Below are 22284 nucleotides of genomic sequence, written 5' to 3' on the forward strand. Positions count from 1 at the left end.
ATATGAGTCAATAAGGGAGGGAGACTCAAGAGAGACGAGAGACGGGGCTTCCAGATCGACCGATTCTTGCACCATCGTTTCTTTTTGCTCTTTTTGGGCAAATCATGTGGATTTGTTGGAAATAGAATTAAGATTATAGTTGAATTGTTTATTCTCTAGTTTGTTTACTTTGAATGTTTTGAACACCACTTACACGATATTGCCTAACTAAGACTATGCTGTCTACCATTCATTTCATTGGCTGCCAAGATATCACCCGCTATCAGGACTCAAAAACCACTTACACTCATCAACCACAACCAGATAAAGAAAATAATAATAAAAGTACACAGAAACAAAACATCTCAACAATCAATCTCTCGAAAATAGCCGTCTCAGAACATCTCATCTCACTCACTGCACATAAAATCCCCTCCCTGCATCATGTAATGTAACCAAGGTCAACAACTCCCTAGTTACGGAGCCCTAATCTCCATGTGCCTCTCCCTTGCGCACTGGAATGAAGCCGCATGACGATGTACCTGTTTACCATTCTTTCATGTGGCGGCTAGACTGTCGCAAGCTGAGAGAGCAGGAGAGTCAGGTCCAGACACAGGAGACACATGGGGGGCCAGCCGAGATAAACATATTGATTCTTCTTGGCCAGTGTCTGACTCTGAGCCTTCATTTACAGATATAAGGCAGCCTCGTCAACCACACCAACACTCTTTTCTTCCTCTTCAGCACTCAGCATCTTTCTCGTTCTTTGCAACCCACACTCGTTAACAAACCTCGCCCAAGTCACTCGCTTGACCACTATCTTTCACTCCAACAAAACTTTGCATTCGCTAGTCCAACCGGAACTCACTCCCTCTTTTTCAAGTCCCAAGCAACCAATCAAGTCATTCAAGATGTACTCATTCAACACCGCCGCTCTCGTTGCCCTTGCTGGCTTCTCCGCCGTCCAGGCCGCCATTGTCTCTCCTGCTCCTCAGCCTACCGGCGTCAAGAACGGCACCGTCACCATCACCAGTGTGTACGATGTCTACACCACTGTCTGCGCTGGTCCTACCAGCTTCCACCTCGGAGGCAAGGACTACGTTGTCACTGAGCCTTGCACTCTGACCATCACTGACTGCCCTTGCACCGTCACTGAGACTCACCCCGCTGGCCCTACTTGGATCCCTGGCAAGCCCTACCACCCTGCTCCCCCCAAGCCTGAGCACCCCTCCAAGCCCGAGCAGCCTGAGCACCCTGCGCAGCCCGAGCACCCTGCCAAGACCACCGGCGGCCCCAAGGCTCCTGAGTCTACCAACCCCGCCAAGGGTACGGATGTGCCCGAGACTCCCGTCGTCATTGCCGGCGCCGGTGCTGTCCAGGTCGGTCTCGGCCTGGCGGCCATGCTCGGCCTCATTGCTCTGTAAGCTCGCAAAGACAATTCAACTCTCTCACGAGTATCTTCAGTCTCAGAACACGATCAGTCACACAGCATCTGCTCGTCAGCTTGCCAACTTTCGTCTGAGACTGTCAGATCTTTACGGCTCACAACGCTATGATTCCCTACGAGCACTCAACGAAAACTTCGCTTCGCTTCTCATCACCAACGTATTAATGACAACCTTTTTTTGACTTCTTTGGGCCATCATGCACTCGCATTTAGACCGTTGAAGAGTGGGACTCTTGTTACTCCCATCCCCCCTTCAAACACCACACTCATGTCTCAGACACTAGAAGCTGGGTGTGGCTTGATCAAAGGAAGGATGAGGAAGAAAGACCATCTGTTCAGGGGCTTAGAGCTGGTGATCTTCTTTGTGAACCCCATCCCCCACTAAAAGGGTTTCCCGGGGTCGGATAAGTCACACTGAAGGGGATTTCTTTTGTTCTTCTGGGACTTTTTGATAGAACGGGAGCTTCGGATGGCATTTGCATTGCTAGGAGATGATCTTTATCGTTGGTATAATATGAATACGTATAGTACTCAACGTAATTTTATCATTATGCTCATTAAAGCTGCGTCCGATATTCTGTATATTGTCAATGTGCTCCGCTCGTACCTGATATGATATGATGTGATATTCAAAAGATAGACATAACAGTCCGGGCTCGAAATAACGCCCCTGCTCCAAACCAAAAAGAAACATAGATCGGCCATGTTATGCTGCAGCATGCGAGCCTCAAGGTAGCTCTGCGGGCCCTGACTTTTCTTCGTAGTGGCGAGGATGGTTATGGGTGCCATCGTCTAGTTCCGCAAAGTTCTCCCGCTCATCGTATGGGGTCCGTGAGTTAGCGTAGGGGTTCTGACCAGAGAACTCGGTGTAATGATCAGGCCTGCTGTTGCCACGATAGACAGTTCCTGCATGACCAAGCCCTGACTGATTCGAATCTAGCCGCTGAGGTTGTCCAGGGGGTACCAGACCGCCGCTTCTCTGCGGATGTACGGATATGTTGCCCAAATTTGAAGAGGAAGAGGATGTGCCGTGGCCATAGGCAGGTGGTGAAGATAGGTCCGGGGCAAACCCGCGCTGGTCATTGCTCACGGCAGGTGGGAGAAGCGGCCCCATAGGCGGTACTGCTGAGGATTCAGACCCTGTAGGGGTTGGCGTTTGAAGACTTCCTGGAAAGCTGGACCCAAAGTTTTGCATAGAGTGCCTTGCCATCTTCATGGAGCTCTTCTGAGATAGCTTCTCGACCAGTGTCCCGTGCGACTTCTTAATAGTCTTCTTGACAAACCCCACCATGAGCATGTTACAGCGCATATCGACATCCTCACGGAGATAGAGACCCGTAGTAGGCGCCCCAAGACCAAGCTCAACAGGCTGCGGGCGCTCTCCTGGCATCGTGCCACCTACAGACCAACGCCCACGGAGATCAAGCCCCATAGGAGCGTAGCTGTGCGTCTGCAGGCCATCAGGAGAGTCGAAGAAGGCTGCGGTGTAAGAGACCTGGCCGGAGACTAGGCCGCCGGGAAGATAGTCGATACGGTCCGTCATGGAGTACCATACACACTTCTTCTCATCCTCCGGGGCGTGTGGTGGAGGAGGGATTTGGTGGCGTTCTATAATGAGAGGATTCAAGTCGATCATGGCGAGATGATCGTGCAGAAAGTCGACTACATGCTCTCTGGATATGTCTGAGGGTAAGGGTGTGATAGTTGTGAATGTTGACCGAGTCATGGTTTTGCTTTGGTGATGGTTGTGATCGACACAGTATTACACGTATTTTTCTAAGTTGGTGCCGTATAACTAGGTAGGTAAAGGGCAGGCTGCTGGGTGAGAGCAGTGAGATGATGAAATGCTGAGTAATGAATGGATGATGATAATAAAGAATAATAAGGTTGAGGAGCAATGATGATCAAAGAATATGTACGGAACGAAAAAAAGGGTCCGAGGGTTCCAAGTTTTTATGGGTTTGACTAAGTAAAATGTTGGCGATCTCTTAATTTGTTGTTGAAGATTTATTTGTGATGACGAAAGTTGATTCACTCTTGCCTCAGCAAGAATTTATTGCATCCAATCCAACCCATGTTATTGGGACTCATGGGCAAGTACGACACTGCTACGTTACTTGCCCATCTCCTGCTGAAAATGCGATCCTTCAGCCCCAGTTCAGTTCAGCTATGGAAGGCAGGCACGGTCGTAAGCCACAAAATCTAACTAACCCTGCAGGTGCCGGCCGCTCCACGTATCGAACCTTCTATTCCTTGACCGAAGACGCTCGGGAACTGGCAAGTGTTGTATTCGCTTGCCACTAGCTCGAGCTCATCTTGACCTAATCTCAGCCATCTTCAGTGACGTGACCAGCTTTAAGAATAATTCATCAAGTACTCAAATACTTTCACTGAATAAAAATAGCTTCACTTGTTTCAAATATCAACATAAAACATCATCAAATCGATTACAAATTTGCGCTGTCACTTGACACGTCTCACTAAAACGCACCCTCGTCTGCCCCGTGAGATTTTAGCATGTTATGCCCATCAAGAGGACCTAAAAAAGCCCCTAGTATCTTCAGACATATCCATAATATTGCCGAAGCAGAGTTCCAGTGTAGCATGGAGTAAATCTGGAAATATTCTGGAAATCTACAGATGGACTTTGATTTGCAAAGATCATCTCCTTGAAACCCTTGTCTACTATATTCGAAACCTCAAACTGTTTCTCCTCACAGCTCTTCACTAGTGTGCCGTGTTTCCCGCGTGCCGTAAACTCGGGTCCCAGAATAACTCACCGCGATCTTCAAGGGGCAACTATCCTCTTGCAAGGCCGTCTTGTTCCCGTCGCAAACCTCTTTAGCAAACCAAGGATGTTAACAAAGTATCGCCGATGTATTCTTTACATGTCTCTACAAAAGACATGGAGATGCAGGGGCATCATTAATCCTGACTCTATCAATGGAGTACAGATGTGTATCTAACACGCCAGTAGGGCATCATATCGTAAAACAACCTTGCCTTGCCTCACCTCCTCCACTAAATCTCTCTACACCACCTCGCCAGTACAGCGTTCAGCTTCACCGCTGCCGGGATCTCCTCCAGTGCGACATCGACTTTCCACATCTTGCCCTCCAATCCACCATGTCCTAGGTTACGGGCACCACCAATACCGGCTGGTACAAGCAAACCAAGGGAGATCAGCCGTTCCCATGCTATACCAGCCACGCCCCGGCTCCAGACTCGTACACCTCCACCTACAGCAAGCATGCCTGCCGCTGCCGAGTGCACTCGCTGTTTGCCCATTAAGGAGCTGTACTCATCATACGCCATTGCCAGGTTGACCGTGTCCGTGTGTGCGACAATGTCCAATCGCGCTGCAGCAATAAGGAGACCCAGGTCCAGCTCAGACAGTGTAGACAGCAGGTGAAGTCTGGAATCAGGGGCTGTCAAGGACTCAATCTCTCCTTGCACAGAAGGTATCTTGAGTGTGACATCGTTAGCTGAGAGAGCCGACAGGGGCAAAATCCATTCGGTAAGGAATGCCGAAGTCGACTTGGTCGTGTAATAGTGATACTGAAGCAAGTCCTGGAAGGATCGTTCTCTGTAGAGGCCCTGGGCTGGGTGTTAGTATCCGGCAAAGTCATAGACATGCTTTGCTTTGACTTACCTCTATCTTTTGGCTCCAATACTGCTGAAACTCAGCATGTCCTTCAAGATAGGTGTTGATACTCTCCTTTTCAGCCTCATCACTATCGACAATCAATCCCTGCCTGCAAACTTGCCAGTAGGCTTGAAGGTTCCGGGGCAGAGAGAGGTAGACGTAACGATGACTGAATCGACTCTTGACTCGCTTCTCCAGCATCTCTACAACATCCAACCGGGTCGTACAGCCAATTACGGCGATGGGCGCCTTTCGTGATTGTGCAATATCAAACAAGTTGTACAGTAGTGTTTGTCGAGGGTGGGATGCAAACATGTCGAATTCGTCAATCACAAACACAATCGACTGTGACGTGACACCTTCGTCTGTACCGATAATTTCAGAGGGATGTGACAAGAGAGCCAGTAATGACGCCATGGTGTCGGCATAGTTTGTCTACATGGTCAGTAAAGTCTAGCCAAGGGTTGGGTGTTGAGACCACTCACTCTGGTCACCAAGTCATCCTCGACCTGCATCTCCTTGCCCAGCTGTCGCCAAATTTCTTTGAGCGCAAGCTTGTCGTCTGTGTGGATGAAACCATTGAGCCTCACGACATGGAAGTCGTTCTTGTGCTCCTGAGATACATCCGAGATGACCTTTTCTAACAACTGAGATGTGGAATTAGCTTTCGGTTCATCCCGGGAACAGTGAACTTACAGTAGTCTTTCCACAGCCTCTCCCTCCAATGACAAGCATTGAGTTTCCTTCACCAGCAACAACGGTTTGTTCCACAAGTTGGTAAACCTTCTCCTCAGCCTCCAGCTGGCCAGGCAACTGTAAGCGTCTTCTCCCTGTACATCGGTCCAGAAGAACTCGCTGTAATGATCGCACATGTTGTTCCAAGTTAGCAATATCAGGTACATCCGCTGCGATCTTGATGGCCGGAACCTCGACACCTGCAGTCTTTTTCGGCGTCTTAAGTATGTCCTCTTGAGTACATGACTTGCAAAGCCAATCGCCTTCAGGGATATCAGGCACTCCGTAACATTCTTGATGAACGGCAAAATCACACATGTCGCATAGAATAATTTGGTTCGGAGGTTGGGAGTGCGGTTTGATGCAGATTGCGCATACAAGCTCGTCCGCCTCAGAGTTGGCCGCCTTACGAGGTGTCTTGGCGCTCTTCGGCAGGTCCTCAAAGTAGACCTCTCCATTTCGATCTTGGCCTGCCCCAAAACTAACATTTTTCGGTGGTCGTCCTCGTGGTCTGCCCTTCTTTGGAGTCAGAATTCCCTTTGGTGTAGGTTTCGCTACCGATAGATTTCCATTTGCCATGGCCAACTCGTCGGCTGATTCTTGCGTTTGAGTGACTTGCTGGTTTTCTTCCTCCCCCTCTTGCACCTTCTTCTTTCGTGGTCTGCCCCTGGGTCCCGGTGGTTTCTTGGCTGTTGTGGTTCTCGGTCGCCCAGGACCTACTTTTTTGGGTAGAGGTACAGGACGGGGCGCATCTTGAGTGTCCCATATTGTGCCTTTCAAAGCAGATAGTTTGATGGCTGGTCGAAATTTGGGCGCTGCAGAAGCTGGTGGTGGTGGTGGTTGTGATGGTTGAGCTGCAGGTTGGGTGTTGGAGTTGGGCGCTTCAAGGTTGTTGTTCACCGGTGGCCAGGCGTTTTGACTGGATATAGTAGGAGGATATGCTGAGTTGATAGCATCGAGAGCTTTCGGGGTCGAGGGCGATCCCTGTGCGAGTCCGTCGACTCTTCGTTTCTTTAATGTTGGAGGAGTAGGTACAGGATCGTCTTGAAAATGATTTCTCTTTCGAGCGCTTGCGTCCTGGCTAGGAGAGTCCATTGTGGTTGCGTGGATGACAGAAACTACCGTCAAATGGTTTCCGTACTGAAAGCTAACATTGCATCGTCTCGAAGTTTGTTTTTGTTGCTCATTGACATTATGAGTTGGTTGCGCTAAAGTTACCAAGTCAAGTCAAGGGGGAGGCGCGTTTGACGCGTCGAGATGAGAATTAAGCGCTTGAATGGAGCCAAGTCACGGGACATGGGGAATATGCACAATGGCCCACTTTACCAGCCTTATGAGATGCTGTTGGTTTGTGAGTTTCCTAACTGGGTTGCATCCTTCAAAGACAATGGATGTTGGTTCCGTAATTCGAGTCCAGGGGTTGTTGTGCTTGCATTTACATGCAGTGACTCGGTCTATTTATATGTTTCAGCCGCTAATGACTCAATTTGGTTGCATCTGACCGCGGGGGCGCAGGCATCTTCATCTCAAGTATCAGACCATACTCAACTATGATCTCTGCCATGCTACAGTGGATATTTATATTATATTGCACGTTGAATTTTATTTCCCCAACTATTCTATCTCAAATTAGTCAATTAGAGGCAGAACCAAACATGTTTAAAACCATGATTGCATGTCTATCAGACCGCAGAATACAGGGTATATAGAGCGGCTGGACGCAAAAGGTCTCTCTGCATGCGAGTGGTAAGCAAAACCCAGCGAAGGATCCATCGCCAGCGTCACAAACAGTCAGCGCCACGAAGAATATAACCCAAAAGAGCAAAGACAAAATGAAACATCCTGGGAACTTTGGTTCAGCCGTTGCATTCAATAGCAACAGTCTCCACTAAAGACTCTAACGCTCTCCCAGCCTTATGGATCACCACACTTTGCCAAGCTTTATCGGTGTCTCTAGAAACAGATCACCTGGCGAATCAGAGAGTCCAAGTCGTATTAGTGAGCCGTTTATATGCGCCGTGTGTCTTCAGCTCGCTACCACTTAATATTAATAGTTGGGGGCTAAGATTGGCCCTCTCACGTAAGATTCTGATACTACTCTTCAGTGGGAATTGTTCAATCAGAGACATCACAAGGACGAACTAACCGAGTCCGGTTCGATGTTGTGTCTGCGCTAGTCTGTAGTTCCAGGTTGAAATCCTCTTATCAAGCCATTTCAATGTTGTATTCGCAACGGCCAAGGTCCTTGTTAATATCAGGGTGCATTGCAGCTGCTGCACCTGGCTGTATGAATCCATGCACTCGTGGCTCTGATCAGCGTTTGAAGTTATCATTGAGGCCCGTAATCCCTGTCAATCACTCAGACCCGAATATTCGGTCCAGTCTACATAACTACGCTTCCATCCTGTCTTGAAAATCAATGTAGACTGGATTGTCACCGTGGCCTGAGTAGTCTGTTTCAAGGTATGTGAAGAGATACTGTCAGATGTGATGTGTTGTTGCATCTACATGATGTTATTGTACCCTGCAACGACGATGCTAACCTTGAATAAGGTAACTGTTTCTTTAGACAATGGCTAGAGAAGATCATCAAGAGAGTGCTACAGCAGCTGAAAAGCTCGCTCTCATCAAGAGTCCTCTTATATCTTCCGACTCTAGCATCGATGGTCTTCCCACGAGGACCCCTACTGCTCCTGATCTGAGCCTCTTTGGTAACAGATACGACGATGACTGTCCACAGTTCCAAAAGGTCTACATCACAAGACGTCACTAAGGAAATCTGTACTGACACGGAAACAGCACGAAGATGCCAGTCTACTCGAGCTTTTCTACGATCTCTTCTTCGCCGCCAACTACACTGTCTTTTGCGAAACACAAGGTGTCAACAGTCACGAGCGTTTCAAAGCCTATGTCGGATACTTCAGGTAGGAATAGAGAGAGCATGATTGTGATGAGGAGGCTAACAGATAGAAAGTATTCTGTGGATCACATGGCTTACAACGAGTTTGTACGATGTCCGATTTGTAACAGACAGTTTCTTCGGTAGGCCAGTTTGGAATTACTTGTTGTATGATACTAACAGAGACAGAACGTGCGGCTCGAGGTGTCCATCTCGGAGTCATGGTTGGCTTCGCCGTCGTTGCACCCAAGTTCACACCACACGATCAAAACATGAAGACCATGAGAACAATGTGTATGTTTCTCAATCCCCTCCTACCCCTGAATTTCATATCTGACACTCTCTAGCCATCATTCTCATGGTCTCCCGCCTTTGCTTGGCTGTCGAATACGGAAGCATCCTCTGGCACGTCCGAAAGTACAAGAAGCAGGTTTTGCCAATGATGCTCCAAATTGGCTTGAACTTTGCCCTTGCCATGATCTATCTCGGCATCACGTTCAGATTTACCGACCACAATAGCAACGTCTTCATGACTTGGTATGTCCTTGCTGGTGTAGAGGTAATCCTCACTTTCGCCATTGCCTACATCTTCCCGGTCTTGAGCTTCCAGGGTACACATTTGATGAAGCGCATTGGTCTGTTGACTGTCATTATTGTTGGCGACGGAATCATTACTATTTCAAAGAGCGTTGTCACTATCGTCGAAAGTCCTGATGCATGGAGTAAGTATTTTATTTGTATGCCCTTAAGCAAGGGTGTCTTCTAACGATTAATAGATGCTTCAACAATTGGCATTGTAACTGCCGCAGCGACAACAATCTACGCCGTCTTCCTCATCTATTTCGACTGGATGAAGAATCCTTATCTGCCCAAGTTTCGTCAGCAACTCTGGACCCTGCTTCATTATCCTCTGCATCTCGCCCTCTGCCTTTTCATCCAGGGCTTCACGCAGCTCGTCATCTGGACCAAGATCTTTGATGTTTTCAAGCACCTGAACTCGAGCTCAGTACTCCTAGACAATACAAGTCTCATGGCCAAGGCAACAACCAAGATGATCGTCGACGAGCTACAGAAAGTTGTCACAAAGTTCTTCGAGACCTACACACCTCAGTATATCACGACTTGGAACACGGCCGACGCTGCGCTGAAGAATATCTCTACTATCAACGACACCTTCTGGCCACAGGTCGTCAAGTACTCCGATACAAATCTGGATAAGGATTACCCTGATGAGAAAGACTACCAGACTTTTGTCGACGCCATGGTTGGACTCATGAGTGCCATGGAGAACGCTCTGCTTGAGACCTTCAAGATCAACCTTGCGAAGGAAGTTGACGATGAGAACAAGAGCAAAGGCATACAGCAAACTGATTCTGGTTTTGAATCTGAACTCAATGAGAAGATGTGGGTTCGTTTTCAACTTATCGTAAGTCAATCTCACGCAACATCCTCGTATCTACTTCGAATCTAATCATGACGCAGTTTAACTATACCTACATTGCAGCTGGTATCTCCCTGATCCTCATGGTCTCTCTGGCCGTCATCTCACGAACGAAACCATGGAGCAAATGGGCCATTACCCGTCATATCCTTTTCACTCTCCTCGGCCTCGGCACAAGTCTCGTCGCATTGATAAGATATAGTGCAACACGATCCGCCGAATATCAACAGAGTCCTTGGATGATCCCTACTATCACCATTGTCTGGCTCATTGTTCTTGTACTGACTCACATTCGCAACCCGCCGCCTTTGTTCTTCCAGGGTAGTCAGTCCCTCTGGAGCAGAAAGAAGAATAATCAGCAAACTTATGACTATGTCATGCCTACAGAGGGTCAGACGGCATATAAAGGAGCACCGAGTACTCAAGTTAGGTCTTCCGTCTAAATTCACTTCTTAATTCTTGGAGCATAAGTTTGGCGTTTTGAGAACATATTTGAGTCAAGCAAGCCGAAGTGAGACGAGAGTAGGGTGAATAAGCGATCATATAAACTAAGGGAATCATATAAATCGGAATACACAGAAGAATGCTATAGAGTAGACTATCATCACTCAACACAATCAATCAATGCAATCATTGAATATGAAAGCACTGAACAAGAGTGTGCTGCCAACTCTATCACCTATTTCGTGTCCCCTCTTGCTATCGGTGTTATTACTTGGTTCGTCAGTATACTATTACAAGAACAAAGCAGAATACACAAATCAAAGGCATAGGGGTTGAGGTCTACGGTGCTCCAAACCAACAGCCATTTCATACCCAAGGCATGGCCGCTCTGTCTCCCGGCTTGCTTCACATGGTAATTCGAATCACACTGGCGCTATTCGTGATGCACCCTTCCTGCGCCCATGGTAGACACAGACGCCAGTCCCACCACTGACATGTTTTTCGTTGGTCGGGCACATTGGGCTACTGGGAAGATGTTCCGGCAGCTGAAATTCAAAAGGAGGTCGGTCTTGAAAAGGACTCCTGCGAACGGGCTTTTTGGGCATCTTTTCCCACCACTCGTAAGTGTCAGCAACAATGCTCTGGCGACGAACTGTTTGGACAGAATTCCTTCTCGATGGAGACTCCGTTTCATTGTCTTCTGTGGGAGGAACCGTTTCAGTGAAGAATGAACGTGGCCGACCGTTCGCAGTGTCTTCGGCCAGAGGCGGTGTCTTTATTCGTCTTGCCTCCTACGAAAAAAAAAGCTATTAGTATGTGGCGACCCAAGATCGCTTTACCAGAACATACCCCTCCCGGAAACTGGCCATTAACACAGTTGACATGCACTGCTAGGATGTCAGCATCGGCTTCCCAGATACCGTATATGTTCTTTAACATACAAGAAGTATAGCTTGAGGCTGCCGAGGGAGGAGGAGTCTCACCTTTGAGTATCTCCCTCACAGAGCTGGTAACGCTGCTGAAAGAATCTGCTGATTCCTTGCGAGCCCATGGTGCCCTGCTAAAGAGCCTTCTTCGAAGCTTGGGCTTCGCTGCGTCGTCTTTGAACCAGGAACCTGTTTTAGTGATTTGGAGCGTGCTGGAATAGTTTCTTGCGCCATCTATTGCCGCACATTGATGGACATGTTGTGGGATAGCTGAACACATCGGCTCCTAGTCGAGATTAGTGTCAATCTATTTGTCTACCTACGAAACAAACTTACCTCTTTGCGAGTCTTAAATTTCAGCTTTGATTCGAGACTCTTCTTTGCTCTGACGTAAAGTCCCACGGAACTCGACGGCGAAGAGGGAGGAGTATTCGTCTGCCCGTTTATCCCAGAATTGTTCATCGGGGAGATCGAGTCTGTGCTGTTCAGGCTGGGGGATATGTCACTGGAATCTGGAAATTGATCTGAGAAGCGCGTGACGGAAGGATGCTGCAGAGAGAGAACGTGCGCCGATTCCGACACAAAGGGACTGGAAGGTGGTCTTGGCTGTGTTGTTTCGAACCCTTGGAAGTTGAGTGGCGCTGAAAGGGATGTTAAAGGAGATGCGAATGAATGACCTCGAACGTCTGATTCACTAGCGGACTTTGTCGAGCGACTCCTCCACTTGAAGAAGCTTTTCCCAGAAGTGCTCTTCCGTGGTACCATAATTTGGCGCTCTGCCCAGTATCCTTGAGGGAACCAGACCTACTCGAACCCGTCACGAGGAGGCCGTGGAGGGTCAACGCCGAAACTAGAGGATGATAAAGATTGTCGATAGGTTGGTCGAGGCGTAGCAACATTCAAAGTCAGAGGAGACGAGAGCATATCCTCCGGCATTGAAGGAAGGCTCGGATGGTGTTTCATTAGGTTTTCATATTTTGGTTTGGATGCCGTGAACGCCGCGGCGGCGAAGGAAGGAGACGCAGTCATTCCATGAGGAACATTGAAGTAACTAGAGCTATCAGTATAGCTTCGAATTGTTTCATAATGTGGTATCGTACTTGGGCTCGTTCATATTATGACGAATTGTTGGCAATGATGGATCTGAACGAGACTGCGCCGGCATCTTAAACCTGAAGTACCACTGTTCGGGCGAGGCCGCCCTTCGGTCAAGATGATATACTCAACTTCGGGGCGACAAGATTGTGATGAAGTGGAACGATATTGGAAAAGAATTATATATTGGCTTCAAGCAGAAAACTAGGAGGCTGGGATAGAGAATATAGCACGTATAGCGTTAGATGCTAGTGAGAAGAGCTGTTCCATAGGTAGAAACTCAGGAGGATGAATGATGGGAGTATCGGATTCGCTCGGAGAGGGCGTTCCGATGCCTTCTAGAGGTGCATGACAGTCGTTGTCACTGCTCCTTCCACATGCTGTGAGTGGTGGGCTCATGGCATCCCCGTTGGGTAACAAGGACTCTCACTGGCGTAGAAGGCAGGCAGGTGGCGGACAGTGCACGATGAGATTTATAGCAGAGATACAAATGGAACAAAAGAATCATATATAATTGGATTGGTATCGAGATGGGCTTGTTGTCTCCAACAGACTCAATTCTATCTTCACTCAAGTCGAACCAGCTTGAAACCATTTTAATACGCCATACGCCAAATTTGTCTTGCTTCATTAGAAATGCCGTTGATCAATAACATCAGTCTCATCACCATTAGTCAATGAGCATAGTGTCATCACCATCCAATGCTGGGCCCTGGGGCTCCAGCGGCACACCACGTCCTCGTCCGGCCAACAACTCTCTCCTCACCTCAGGTCCGATAGCTGCGTGACCATGTGTAAGGAGGAGATCCAGAAGGGCCTCGCGTTGATCTTCTGTGACATCGCCCTTGTATCTCTGAGCAAATGCGAGCAGGCTCTGGTGCCAGATAACAGGCAACTTTGTTCGAGCATCGCCCTCATTCAGACCCGACATAGCGTCGCCAACCTGGACAGAGGCAGGGTCGACACTGCGGAATCGCAGAAAGTGGAAAACCAGGGCATCGATAACCTGGAAAGGGAGAGCATACTTCTTCTCAAGAAGGGCCTTGATGAAGATATTGGTGGCACCTCCACCCTCGGTTCCATGAGAGGCCTCCTGGGCGGCAATATCGCATAGACCCTTCAGGGCCGCGGCAGAGTGAAGTACGGGGATAGAAATTCTAGTCAAGACGGCGGAAATGATATGAGCCTCGCGGAGGGTGCATGTTCCACTGCCGACGAGGGGAAACAGGAAGCCCTTGAAGAAAGCAGCAGGCTTGTAAAGAGCCTTCTTAAGCGAGTTGAAGAGATGGACGTTGAGCTTCTTGGTTTCGTAGATATCTTCGCGAACGCGGTCGAGGATAACCATTTCCAGGAATCGCTGAACAATATGGGGCTTGCTGGAGACGAAGATTCTTGTCGCCTGGTAGCAAGCATTGGTAGACCACTTGTCGGGCTCGGTGATAGCAATAATGTCTTCCCAGTGAGGGATTGTGGGGAGAATCTTGAAGGGCTTTGGCAGAGGTCCGGACTTATATCGGGAGAGAATTTGGCCGACCCTAGGATTGTTAGCTTATGCCGCCATTTCATATTCCGATTAGGAACTTACTTGGTGTAGACCTCGATGACCTTGGGAGGAAGCTCGTAGTCCTCCTCATCGGGGGGTCCCAGGTTGTTCTCTCGCCTCTCTTGCGCCGCCTCGTGAGCAGCAATCTTTTCCAAGATAAGATCTGCAAGGTTGACGCTCTCTCCCTGTTCCTCTCCTGTAGGCTTGAGATCCCAGCCGTGCTTCAATAAGTCATCCTCCTCGTCGGGCATGAATTTTCGGTACATGTCAAGATCATTGGGGTCAACCTCGATTTCTTCCACAACTTCTTCATCCTCGCCCCAAGCCTCGTCGTCGTCATAGACCTTGTTTTCCTCCTCAGCCTCATCGTCAAATCGCGAATCGTAGCCAAAAGTGTCGACGGTAGGTTTAGCGACAGCCTTGCCAGCATTTTCCTCCTCGGCAAGCTCACGACCTATGCGCAGAATGGTTCTGGAAGCGCGGTCGTCGACAAAGTTTTCCTCCTCATCATCGCCGCCCTTTGATCTCCTCTTTGAGGGCTTGTTCTTGAGAATACCAGTGGCTGTGATGTCATCCTCGAGAGGGTTGTGTCGTCGTGTCTGCCGCGAGGCAGAAGGAGTAGTGGCTTTAGGCATTTTGGGCGTAATGACTTGGAGATGGCACACAATGTGGGCTTGGAGTCGCAGTTTGGGTAGAATTTCAAAATTTTTGCCTTATCGATAAGGACCCCTCTTGCTCGAATCCGCCTAGTGCGCTGTATCAGCTCTCAAAGGTGGTTCACCGCTTTCGGTTGAGAAGTTGTCTATGAATTGGATCACTTATATCAGAGTAATTCAACTTGAGAGGGCAGAAACACTATTCATGTATCGATCTATAAGTGCTCTTTCCTGTTTATAGAGACCTATACCAGAGCTTCTACGCATTCTTGCCCCTGTTGTCTCTCTCGTCTTCCTTAAGCCCTCCAATTATTCACTATAAAATACTAAAACAAAACTATGTATTTCTTAGTTATGCAATAATGCCACTGGAATATGTGAAACATGATCACTAATGCCTCGCCGAATGACTGGCCAAAACCTCCAACAGCCTCCCTCATCTTGTTCTTGAAAAATATGATAGACCAGGCTGATTCTGCCCCGCCACCATGATGACACAAAAAGAGACCCTTGGAAACTTCTTCAGCATGTGGGTCCAACTGAAAATTCACTTGTTGACCACTAAAAACGATGCCCAGTCCTGCTGAAGCAGCGATGACTTCAGGCCTCTGCCCCCACTACTCTCATGCCCCTCCAAAATCATCGCCAACTCTAAAAATTCACTTCAACCACACATAGTGAAGATATTAAGGCAGAGACAAGATGCCAACTGAACTAGAAGAGGCAGGTTACCCTAAATACCCCAGAAGAGTCATCGGCTAACATATATCAACCACAGCTCGTCGGCTTCATCGCCAACCCCAACGCTCAGATTCGTCTGCTTGCTGCTGAGAACCTCGTCCCCTACTCATTGTCAGAACCCAGTATCTTCAAGGCTGAGAAACTCCAACCAGTCAAGCATCTCAGTTTCCTGGTCCGGGACCATCCTGTAAGTCGGGCATGTAAGGATGAAAAGGGTCTTCCTGAGACTAATGATATCTCAGAAAATTGCCGAACATGCCATCACAATGCTGGTCAACTTATCGAGTGACCAAGAGGTTCTCGAATTCCTTGCAAAAGACGAGAAGTTCCTCGGCATTGTGTTTGATCTCATAGTGGTATGTTTAAAGGCCAAAGAGACTCATTATCAGTCGCTAACACGGCACCTAGAACCCCGAAGAGCCTAATGCCAACTTGTTAGCCATGCTTGTGGCCAACCTTTCCAAGTGGGATGGCTTGAAAGATTTCCTCAAGCGAAAGCAAGAGCCTCCCAAGGAACTCGGCTCAGACCAGGTTGTTCTCAACCAACTACTAGATCTGTTCGTCAAGGGACAAGACGGCACATACAACAAGCACGCAGACTTTGACTATCTAGCCTACGTCTTCGCTGATCTCTCCAAGCACGCCGATATTCGGAAGCACTTCCTTGAAGAGCAATCTTATGACAAGGTTATTCCCATTACCAAGCTCAAGGTTTTCACTGAGCACAAATCCGATATTCGACGAAAAGGTGTCGCTAGTACTATCAAAAACGTCGCTTTTGAGGTTTCATCTCACGCTTCATTCTTATCTGAGGATGAGATCGATATCTTACCTTATATCCTGCTCCCTATCATGGGTAATGAGGAGTATGACGTTGATGAGACAATGGATATGCTGCCTGATCTCCAACTACTACCTCCTGATAAGAAGCGAGACTCAGACAATCAGAATGTGCAGACACATGTTGAGACACTTACATTATTGACGACAACACGAGAAGGACGAGACCTTATGCGTCGAGTCAAGGTCTATCCTGTTATTCGTGAGACACATTCGCGAGTCAACGATGAAGGTGTTCAAGAAGCTTGTGAGCGCCTGGTGCAGGTATTGGCGCGAGACGAGGAAGACGAGGGCAAGACAGAGAACGATGTTAAGGCTATTGAGGACAAGCCCGAGGCTACCAATGGACGAGTGGAGGAGGTTGAGGACGAAGATGACCAGCTCGTTGAAGTTTAAACGTAATTTTTTTGAAGCTAAAATGGACGAGTGTTTTTTATGCATGAAGAAGAACAAAAGTTCCTTGCTTTTCGTAACGCAGCACAGGGTAAGGTCAAACAAAGAGCAGAAACCAGAGAGCTCTTTTATATGGATTGGATATTATGAATATAGGTACTCAAAAGTAACGTATATAGACATTGAATGTTTTGCAACAAAACGAGTGTAGTCCGCTATGAAACTAAACCAAGGTAATGTACTCCTAGAATGCTGAGCCTGTGAAAGAATGTCCTGCCGCCCGATATTGATATGTATGCCCATAGGTTCCATCATAAACCACATTTCAAACGCCATCCTCCGATTTTATCTCACATTAAAACATCTATTTAGAATGACCCATGTCCTCATCGCTTTCCTTAAACATGCTCTTCCGGATAGGGCTTGCTGATGCCTTGGCTGTGATATAGTCCCGACCAGGGGCCTCGCTGGCACTGGGAGGAGACACTGGTGCAGGGGATACTGGTCCTTCACCAATGGGTGAATTGGGTGTTGGGTCCGCGGGAGGAGAGGGAAGTGGCGGCGAAGGCAAGCTTGCATTATCGCTCCTTGGACTTATGGGAACGGCCGTATGCCTGAGTGTCAAGGCATCGCCCTCAGAGACGCCTGAAACATCAGATGTTACGCGAGTCGGTTTCCCGTCGCTTTCAGTCACCCCGGATACATCTGAAGTCATGCGATTATGACCTGCTGTGGGGGAGTCAGGCTGCGATACTTGAGGTCCTGTCGATCTCGAAACGGTGCTTGCATGGTCCCCTCCTATCGAGTAAGAGTTGCTGGAAGGATTTGACATGGAGCGGGGTTTGCCGTCTTTGGCAAAGTGGGAGTACTTTTGGATAATATCGATAGGTGAGAGACCTGTGTCATGGAGCTCAGGAGGTCGTGAGGTGTCTGAAACTGTGAGTAACTCCCATCACCACTTAGGAAAGCAATTGCGACTTACCAGGCATCTCATGGATTTGGGTATCAGCCACCTCAGCGGGAGGTACAGGATAGGCAGGAGTATCAGACGGTGACGGTGATAAACCAAAAAATCTCGCAGTTGAGGCAACTTCGGTTCCAGGACTTGTCGGGGTCTCGTCTGTTGTGACTGTAGGAGCCTTCTCGTTGTGCTGGCCCCTGATCCATGAACGGATACGCGAGCCTGGATCTTCAGTGCCATCGTCGCTTGATCTGTTCTTGAAGATCTTGCGACGGCGCCAGAGGCAGAATACAACAAGAATACCGGTCACAAACATCAGTCCAAGGACGACTCCGAGAACTGGTGCAACCCAGTTTGGAAGACCAGATCCACCGCTCTTGTTGTCGTCGTTGTTGTCGCCGCTGTCGAGTCGAGGTCTGCCCGTTGAGACTGCCTTAGTATAAGGCCAGTATTCCTTAATCTTCTTGGTGTCGTATTTAGTGTTAAAAATGTCTTCAAGGGCAGACGTCGACCAGCCATCTGCAGGGGCAGTTGCCGTTGCACCACCTTTGGCATTGCCTCCGATTTCAGAATGAATCTTTTCGTGAACGCCGTAGTCACTGTACTCATCAGGATCATATCCATCTAACCACTGTCCACTGGTGACATTGAAGTTCACAATTGGGCCCTGGTCAAGACAAGTAATCGAACTTCCAGCTTGAGACGTGTAACCTCCAAAGACAAGCATTTGGTCAGGGTATGGCATGAAGCACTTGTGTCCGGCGCGAGCATGAAGTGACTTTCCTTCGTTGATCTTGATCCACGTGAAGGATGGCAGCGAGAGTGCCCAGACGTCATCACTGTAAGCGTCCACTGGATGAATGCCATCGAACCCGCCATAATAGAAGATGTTGAAACTCGAACGATCTGAAGCCGTAGCAACGACAGCACATCCTCGAGTTCGTGCGCCTGGACCGTCCTTGGTTTCCTGCTTATACCATTTCTTGTTGACTATGTCGTAGATGTCGATTGTCTGCATAAACTCAGGGCTTTGCTTTTCCTTGTCATCGTGTAGTGTCAATATCATTCCCATACCGATGCAAGTTTGGATATGACTTACACTCTCTGCCTCATTTGCAGATTTGCCACTCCGTCCTGCCCATTCAGGGTAAACAACACCTCCCAGGACAACAAGAATACCTTTCTTGCCCACAGGCACCCAAACAACCTCTGCATTGGCACGTCCCTTGGGCCCTTTCAACGTCGTGTTGGTCCAAGTTTCGTAGAGCTGCTCCTCCATGTTCAAGGTAATCAGTGTGTTGGAAACATTTGTGGCCTTGTTCTTGGCATCGTTCGTGAAGAAAGCTCCGTATGTCGGTGATCTCAGGCCAGAGAAATAGAACGCAAGGTTTTCAGATGGTACATTTGCAGCCCCTCCGTACGCGACGTATCGAGTGACGTCTTTGTCCAGCTTGTCATCAACAAAGCCTGGCTTCCATGTCGGCTTGTCCGGTCCGTACTGGTATGCCTGGTAGCCCAAGACGTCATCCTTATCTGGTGCTTGATATAAGTCGTCGTTCCGTAACAGATCGCCACCGTAAAGGAAGAATTCAGCATCATTACCAAGAAGAGCGCCGTCGATAAAGTTAGGCGCAGCGCCATTACTGTTTCCTGAGCCGCCTCGTGCTTTTGACATGGCTGGTTTGTCAAGGAGAATCTGCGTCACATTTGTCGTTGTATTGAATGGAGTGCTCAGGTTGAAGTTGAGGATAATGCCCTCATTGTTACCTTCAATTGTTAGTTTACCCAATATTAATAGAGCGAAATGACCAACCTGTGTCAAGTCCTGTGATCGCTTGGCCATCGTTCATATTTGCAGTCCATTTGATATCACCGCCATCTAGATACACCATATCCCGAATCATTATTGCTAAGTAGACATTAGGCAAAGCTTTGACGAGATCAACAACGATGTTCTCACCTCTTGGCTGCTTCCAAATACATATTTCAGTGCTGATTTGGCCATCTTGCCAGGCATCAAACTGTGCGACCGCTGGACCTATGGCCGCTGCCAGGAATGCCCACGGTGCAGTGTTTCCAAACATCATGACTGTAATCATGAATTATTCAGAGGGCGTCGCACAGAGCAGGCGTTTGAAAGAAATTAACTGCAAGAAGATGCTAGTGGACCATTGCTTATTCTGTCCTAGAGACGCTCCCAATGGCCGGCAAAGAGACCGAAATATCCGTTGGGAGGCAAAGTGTACACAGGTAACAAGGCTAGTTCGGGAAGGTAAGCAATCCCTATTGAACAAAGAAAAAGCCTCGGTCTAGAATCAAAGATCGCTAAAGTGCCCGAGCAGCTCGATGCTTGGAGGGTTTGCAATATGCAAGTAGAATGAGTGGGCAAGGATCTAGGAATTAGACGCTAAGACCAAATGATTGTGAGATAAAAAAGCAAACGGTTTAGAGAGGATCCAAAACGGTCTGTAAGACAGAATACCAAGATGGAAGGCAAGTGTACAGTATTCTCTGTAGAGCAAACGTTCGCCACTGAGACCAGTTGAGATCGGAGGGGATGGGGAAAGGATAGGGCTGAGGGATCAGCTGTTCCTCATGCCCAGACAGCAGATTGGGCGGTTAGAGGTTTAAACAGCCATTGAGCTCCATCCATGCACTTCGGTGACTGCCCATGCGAATATGGGCTGTATGGACACCATCTTGCTGCGGTGCAGCATGCTCTGCATGCGTTGGCTACGGTCAGGGTTATGCTTCCGAGCTGACACCGTTCTGTAAGGACATTACTTTCGACCAGGATCACTCCATATCGCTCTACTCAGCCTCAATCCTCTGAAGCCTGATTCTGCCGCTAAATGATGAGAAGCTAGGCTGACCGTTGAAAATGGTTCACCCACTTCAAGCGTGGAAATTTTCAGAGCGGTAAACAGGTGGATATCCTGTTGCTAAGGGCTGACCTCGAGAAGTTTTTGATCTGGGATCGACCTAGGACTGGACTAGGGTGTAGGCACTGCTCCGAGCAGGCCCTTTCAGCTTACGCACCTGATGGAACGGACGGTAGCCGATGGCGGTAGAGGGGATAGATGACCAGCCCGAGTCAAGATGCAGGCTGTCAAGTTTTCTTGAACAAAGAACCAGTGGCTATGGCTGAGAAACAGACGAACCAACAGGAGCTCGTTGGTGGTGTTTTGTATCACAGACTATCAACAGCCACAACCGCTAAGTGGCCCAGGCAGTTGGAATCACGGCGATCTCGCATGAGGATTCATGTTGATTGGACCAGTTGATCGGGTTGGATGAGGACAAGGCTCTGAGCAAAGACTTTTGCACTGTCCTTCTTGTGTTTTTTTCTCGTCAGCACCGGATTTCCCTATTGCGACGGAACGTGGATACGGACATGACCGAACGGAACAACTGGCTCTTTCTGGCAGAGATGCCAGAGTCGCAAGAAGAAAGTGCAAATCCAAAAGTGCCATCCGTCGAAGGACGGGTAAAGAGACTTTGGAGGCTGGGCTTGTCCAGGATTGGACTGACATGGCCGATCTTACCATCCACATCCCTGCCAAAAATAAGCACTGGGAGATGTCGGGGGGGGGGGGGACAATGTAACGAGACCGCATCTCACCCATCAGACCCTCTCTCCGTGAAGCCAAGGAGAGGAGAGCCTCCATCCATACGGAAAAAAGGTGTTATTTTTGCACTGCAAGGATGATCTCTCCATCAACTTATGCGCTGTGCTGTGCTGGCAACCTAAGGCTAACCATCCACGTCTCTTGGTCCGCTGCATATCGGACGCAACTCATCAAGGCCCCCGCAGCCACGAGGAGTGGCCATGACCATGATGAATCAAAAGTCGCGCAGATGTCAGACTGGATGCGAGGTTGTGACCAGGCGTGGGGGAGGTAGGAGATGATGAACTGTAGGCAACACAGCATCCGGCTTTGGCAATGCTTGGTTATTGAGGTGGGCAGGTTTAAATGAGTGTGGACTTGAGAGAACAAAGAAAAGGTTCAGATGATGATTCATCTGCCAACGCGTCAAGTCGGCGAAGGACAATATCTGATCCGAGCACCATCGACCCGTGATTGCAATGGATGTTTTGTTGTTGTGGTAGGTATCCTCAGAGAGACAGCCCGAGAGAGACCTTCAGTTGTAAGGCTCGGCATGTGGCGGGGGCTACAGCGGGGCTCAGGGTCGACCCAGTGGGGATCGCAGTGGAACGGGCAGTCAGCTTTTAGCTTAATTATCCTGGTATCCAACCTTGGATTGACCGACAGACAGACAGACATCCTTTCTGTACCTAGTCAGGTACGCGAGAGCCTAGTATAGAATTTGCATTGTTTTTTCTCCGTCTCATAAAAAACAGGTTTTAACTGTGATGTTCCAGTATTTTCAGAGATAAAACTCCTGCAGTGATCGCCCGTATTGAAACGAATCGCAAATCAGTGACAAGTGACGAAATCGGGGAGTCTCCACTCTCTCCCGCTCTCGCAGGGCTGGACCGAAGCAAAAACTTCCGCCCTGGATTGATTGGGTTGCTT

The 22284-nt window shown here is 48.6% G+C and overlaps 9 protein-coding genes across 11 annotated transcripts; 3 read left to right on the plus strand and 6 right to left on the minus strand.

The window, feature by feature from the left end:
- Window positions 1-138: 138 nt before the first annotated feature.
- Window positions 139-3455, minus strand: FVEG_06195 (hypothetical protein). Its single transcript, XM_018894487.1, has one exon. It carries the CDS (start codon window positions 3150-3152, stop codon window positions 2154-2156), a length of 999 nt encoding a protein of 332 aa, XP_018751573.1. The 5' UTR covers window positions 3153-3455; the 3' UTR covers window positions 139-2153.
- On the plus strand, window positions 521-2145 carry FVEG_06194 (hypothetical protein). Its single transcript, XM_018894486.1, has one exon. The coding sequence runs from the start codon at window positions 891-893 to the stop codon at window positions 1401-1403; it is 513 nt and encodes a 170-aa protein (XP_018751574.1). The 5' UTR covers window positions 521-890; the 3' UTR covers window positions 1404-2145.
- An 827-nt stretch (window positions 3456-4282) lies between the features above and the next one.
- Window positions 4283-7085, minus strand: FVEG_06196 (origin recognition complex subunit 4). Its single transcript, XM_018894488.1, has 4 exons — window positions 5769-7085; window positions 5558-5719; window positions 5079-5507; window positions 4283-5023 (listed from the first exon to the last, which is right to left on the minus strand). Exons 1-4 carry the CDS (start codon window positions 6900-6902, stop codon window positions 4448-4450), a joined length of 2301 nt encoding a protein of 766 aa, XP_018751575.1. The 5' UTR covers window positions 6903-7085; the 3' UTR covers window positions 4283-4447.
- A 1294-nt stretch (window positions 7086-8379) lies between these two features.
- Window positions 8380-10590, plus strand: FVEG_15819 (hypothetical protein; the record flags this gene model as incomplete). The annotated part of the gene is made up of 7 exons (XM_018905036.1): window positions 8380-8556; window positions 8607-8731; window positions 8782-8849; window positions 8896-9000; window positions 9054-9428; window positions 9483-10132; window positions 10189-10590. The coding sequence occupies 7 exons, from the start codon at window positions 8380-8382 to the stop codon at window positions 10588-10590; spliced, it is 1902 nt and encodes a 633-aa protein (XP_018751576.1).
- A 423-nt stretch (window positions 10591-11013) lies between these two features.
- On the minus strand, window positions 11014-12282 carry FVEG_06199 (hypothetical protein; the record flags this gene model as incomplete). Its single annotated transcript, XM_018894489.1, has 4 exons — window positions 11014-11382; window positions 11441-11478; window positions 11533-11803; window positions 11854-12282. The coding sequence occupies 4 exons, from the start codon at window positions 12280-12282 to the stop codon at window positions 11014-11016; spliced, it is 1107 nt and encodes a 368-aa protein (XP_018751577.1).
- A 39-nt stretch (window positions 12283-12321) lies between these two features.
- FVEG_15820 (hypothetical protein) lies at window positions 12322-12682 on the minus strand (the record flags this gene model as incomplete). Its single annotated transcript, XM_018905037.1, has 2 exons — window positions 12322-12568; window positions 12618-12682. 2 exons carry the CDS (start codon window positions 12680-12682, stop codon window positions 12322-12324), a joined length of 312 nt encoding a protein of 103 aa, XP_018751578.1.
- Window positions 12683-13033: 351 nt separating this feature from the next.
- On the minus strand, window positions 13034-14857 carry FVEG_06200 (hypothetical protein). The gene is made up of 2 exons (XM_018894490.1): window positions 14198-14857; window positions 13034-14147 (listed from the first exon to the last, which is right to left on the minus strand). The coding sequence occupies exons 1-2, from the start codon at window positions 14788-14790 to the stop codon at window positions 13283-13285; spliced, it is 1458 nt and encodes a 485-aa protein (XP_018751579.1). The 5' UTR covers window positions 14791-14857; the 3' UTR covers window positions 13034-13282.
- A 515-nt stretch (window positions 14858-15372) lies between these two features.
- On the plus strand, window positions 15373-16987 carry FVEG_06201 (hypothetical protein). Its single transcript, XM_018894491.1, has 4 exons — window positions 15373-15534; window positions 15590-15739; window positions 15795-15908; window positions 15961-16987. Exons 1-4 carry the CDS (start codon window positions 15514-15516, stop codon window positions 16786-16788), a joined length of 1113 nt encoding a protein of 370 aa, XP_018751580.1. The 5' UTR covers window positions 15373-15513; the 3' UTR covers window positions 16789-16987.
- FVEG_06202 (hypothetical protein) lies at window positions 16909-21848 on the minus strand. 3 transcript variants are annotated; one of them, XM_018894494.1, is made up of 7 exons: window positions 21369-21848; window positions 21141-21302; window positions 19707-21080; window positions 19560-19655; window positions 18846-19513; window positions 17768-18785; window positions 16909-17715 (listed from the first exon to the last, which is right to left on the minus strand). In XM_018894494.1, exons 3-7 carry the CDS (start codon window positions 19843-19845, stop codon window positions 17150-17152), a joined length of 2487 nt encoding a protein of 828 aa, XP_018751583.1. In that variant the 5' UTR covers window positions 19846-21080; window positions 21141-21302; window positions 21369-21848; the 3' UTR covers window positions 16909-17149. The 3 variants fall into 3 exon arrangements, with proteins under 3 accessions (XP_018751583.1, XP_018751582.1, XP_018751581.1); XM_018894493.1 differs by having other exon boundaries at window positions 19707-21302; XM_018894492.1 differs by having other exon boundaries at window positions 19707-21848.
- Window positions 21849-22284: the final 436 nt, after the last annotated feature.

Source organism: Fusarium verticillioides, chromosome 2, assembly GCF_000149555.1.
Source record: "Fusarium verticillioides 7600 chromosome 2, whole genome shotgun sequence".
Lineage (NCBI taxonomy): Eukaryota > Fungi > Ascomycota > Sordariomycetes > Hypocreales > Nectriaceae > Fusarium > Fusarium verticillioides.

Excerpts from the sequence above, each read along its gene's own strand:
- FVEG_06194 (XM_018894486.1), top strand. The coding sequence starts at position 891 with ATGTACTCATTCAACACCGCCGCTCTCGTTGCCCTTGCTGGCTTCTCC.
- FVEG_06195 (XM_018894487.1), bottom strand. The coding sequence starts at position 3,152 with ATGACTCGGTCAACATTCACAACTATCACACCCTTACCCTCAGACATA.
- FVEG_06196 (XM_018894488.1), bottom strand. The coding sequence starts at position 6,902 with ATGGACTCTCCTAGCCAGGACGCAAGCGCTCGAAAGAGAAATCATTTT. Across the intron at positions 5,720-5,768 it reads GAGGCTGTGGAAAGACTACT|TTGTTAGAAAAGGTCATCTC; the intron begins GTAAGTTCACTG and ends TCCACATCTCAG. Across the intron at positions 5,508-5,557 it reads AGGATGACTTGGTGACCAGA|ACAAACTATGCCGACACCAT; the intron begins GTGAGTGGTCTC and ends CTGACCATGTAG.
- FVEG_06200 (XM_018894490.1), bottom strand. The coding sequence starts at position 14,790 with ATGCCTAAAGCCACTACTCCTTCTGCCTCGCGGCAGACACGACGACAC. Across the intron at positions 14,148-14,197 it reads GTCATCGAGGTCTACACCAA|GGTCGGCCAAATTCTCTCCC; the intron begins GTAAGTTCCTAA and ends TAACAATCCTAG.
- FVEG_06201 (XM_018894491.1), top strand. The coding sequence starts at position 15,514 with ATGCCAACTGAACTAGAAGAG. Across the intron at positions 15,535-15,589 it reads TGCCAACTGAACTAGAAGAG|CTCGTCGGCTTCATCGCCAA; the intron begins GCAGGTTACCCT and ends TATCAACCACAG. Across the intron at positions 15,740-15,794 it reads TCCTGGTCCGGGACCATCCT|AAAATTGCCGAACATGCCAT; the intron begins GTAAGTCGGGCA and ends ATGATATCTCAG.
- FVEG_06202 (XM_018894494.1), bottom strand. The coding sequence starts at position 19,845 with ATGATTACAGTCATGATGTTTGGAAACACTGCACCGTGGGCATTCCTG. Across the intron at positions 19,514-19,559 it reads GATCACAGGACTTGACACAG|GTAACAATGAGGGCATTATC; the intron begins GTTGGTCATTTC and ends TAACAATTGAAG. Across the intron at positions 17,716-17,767 it reads CCAAATCCATGAGATGCCTG|ACACCTCACGACCTCCTGAG; the intron begins GTAAGTCGCAAT and ends TCACAGTTTCAG.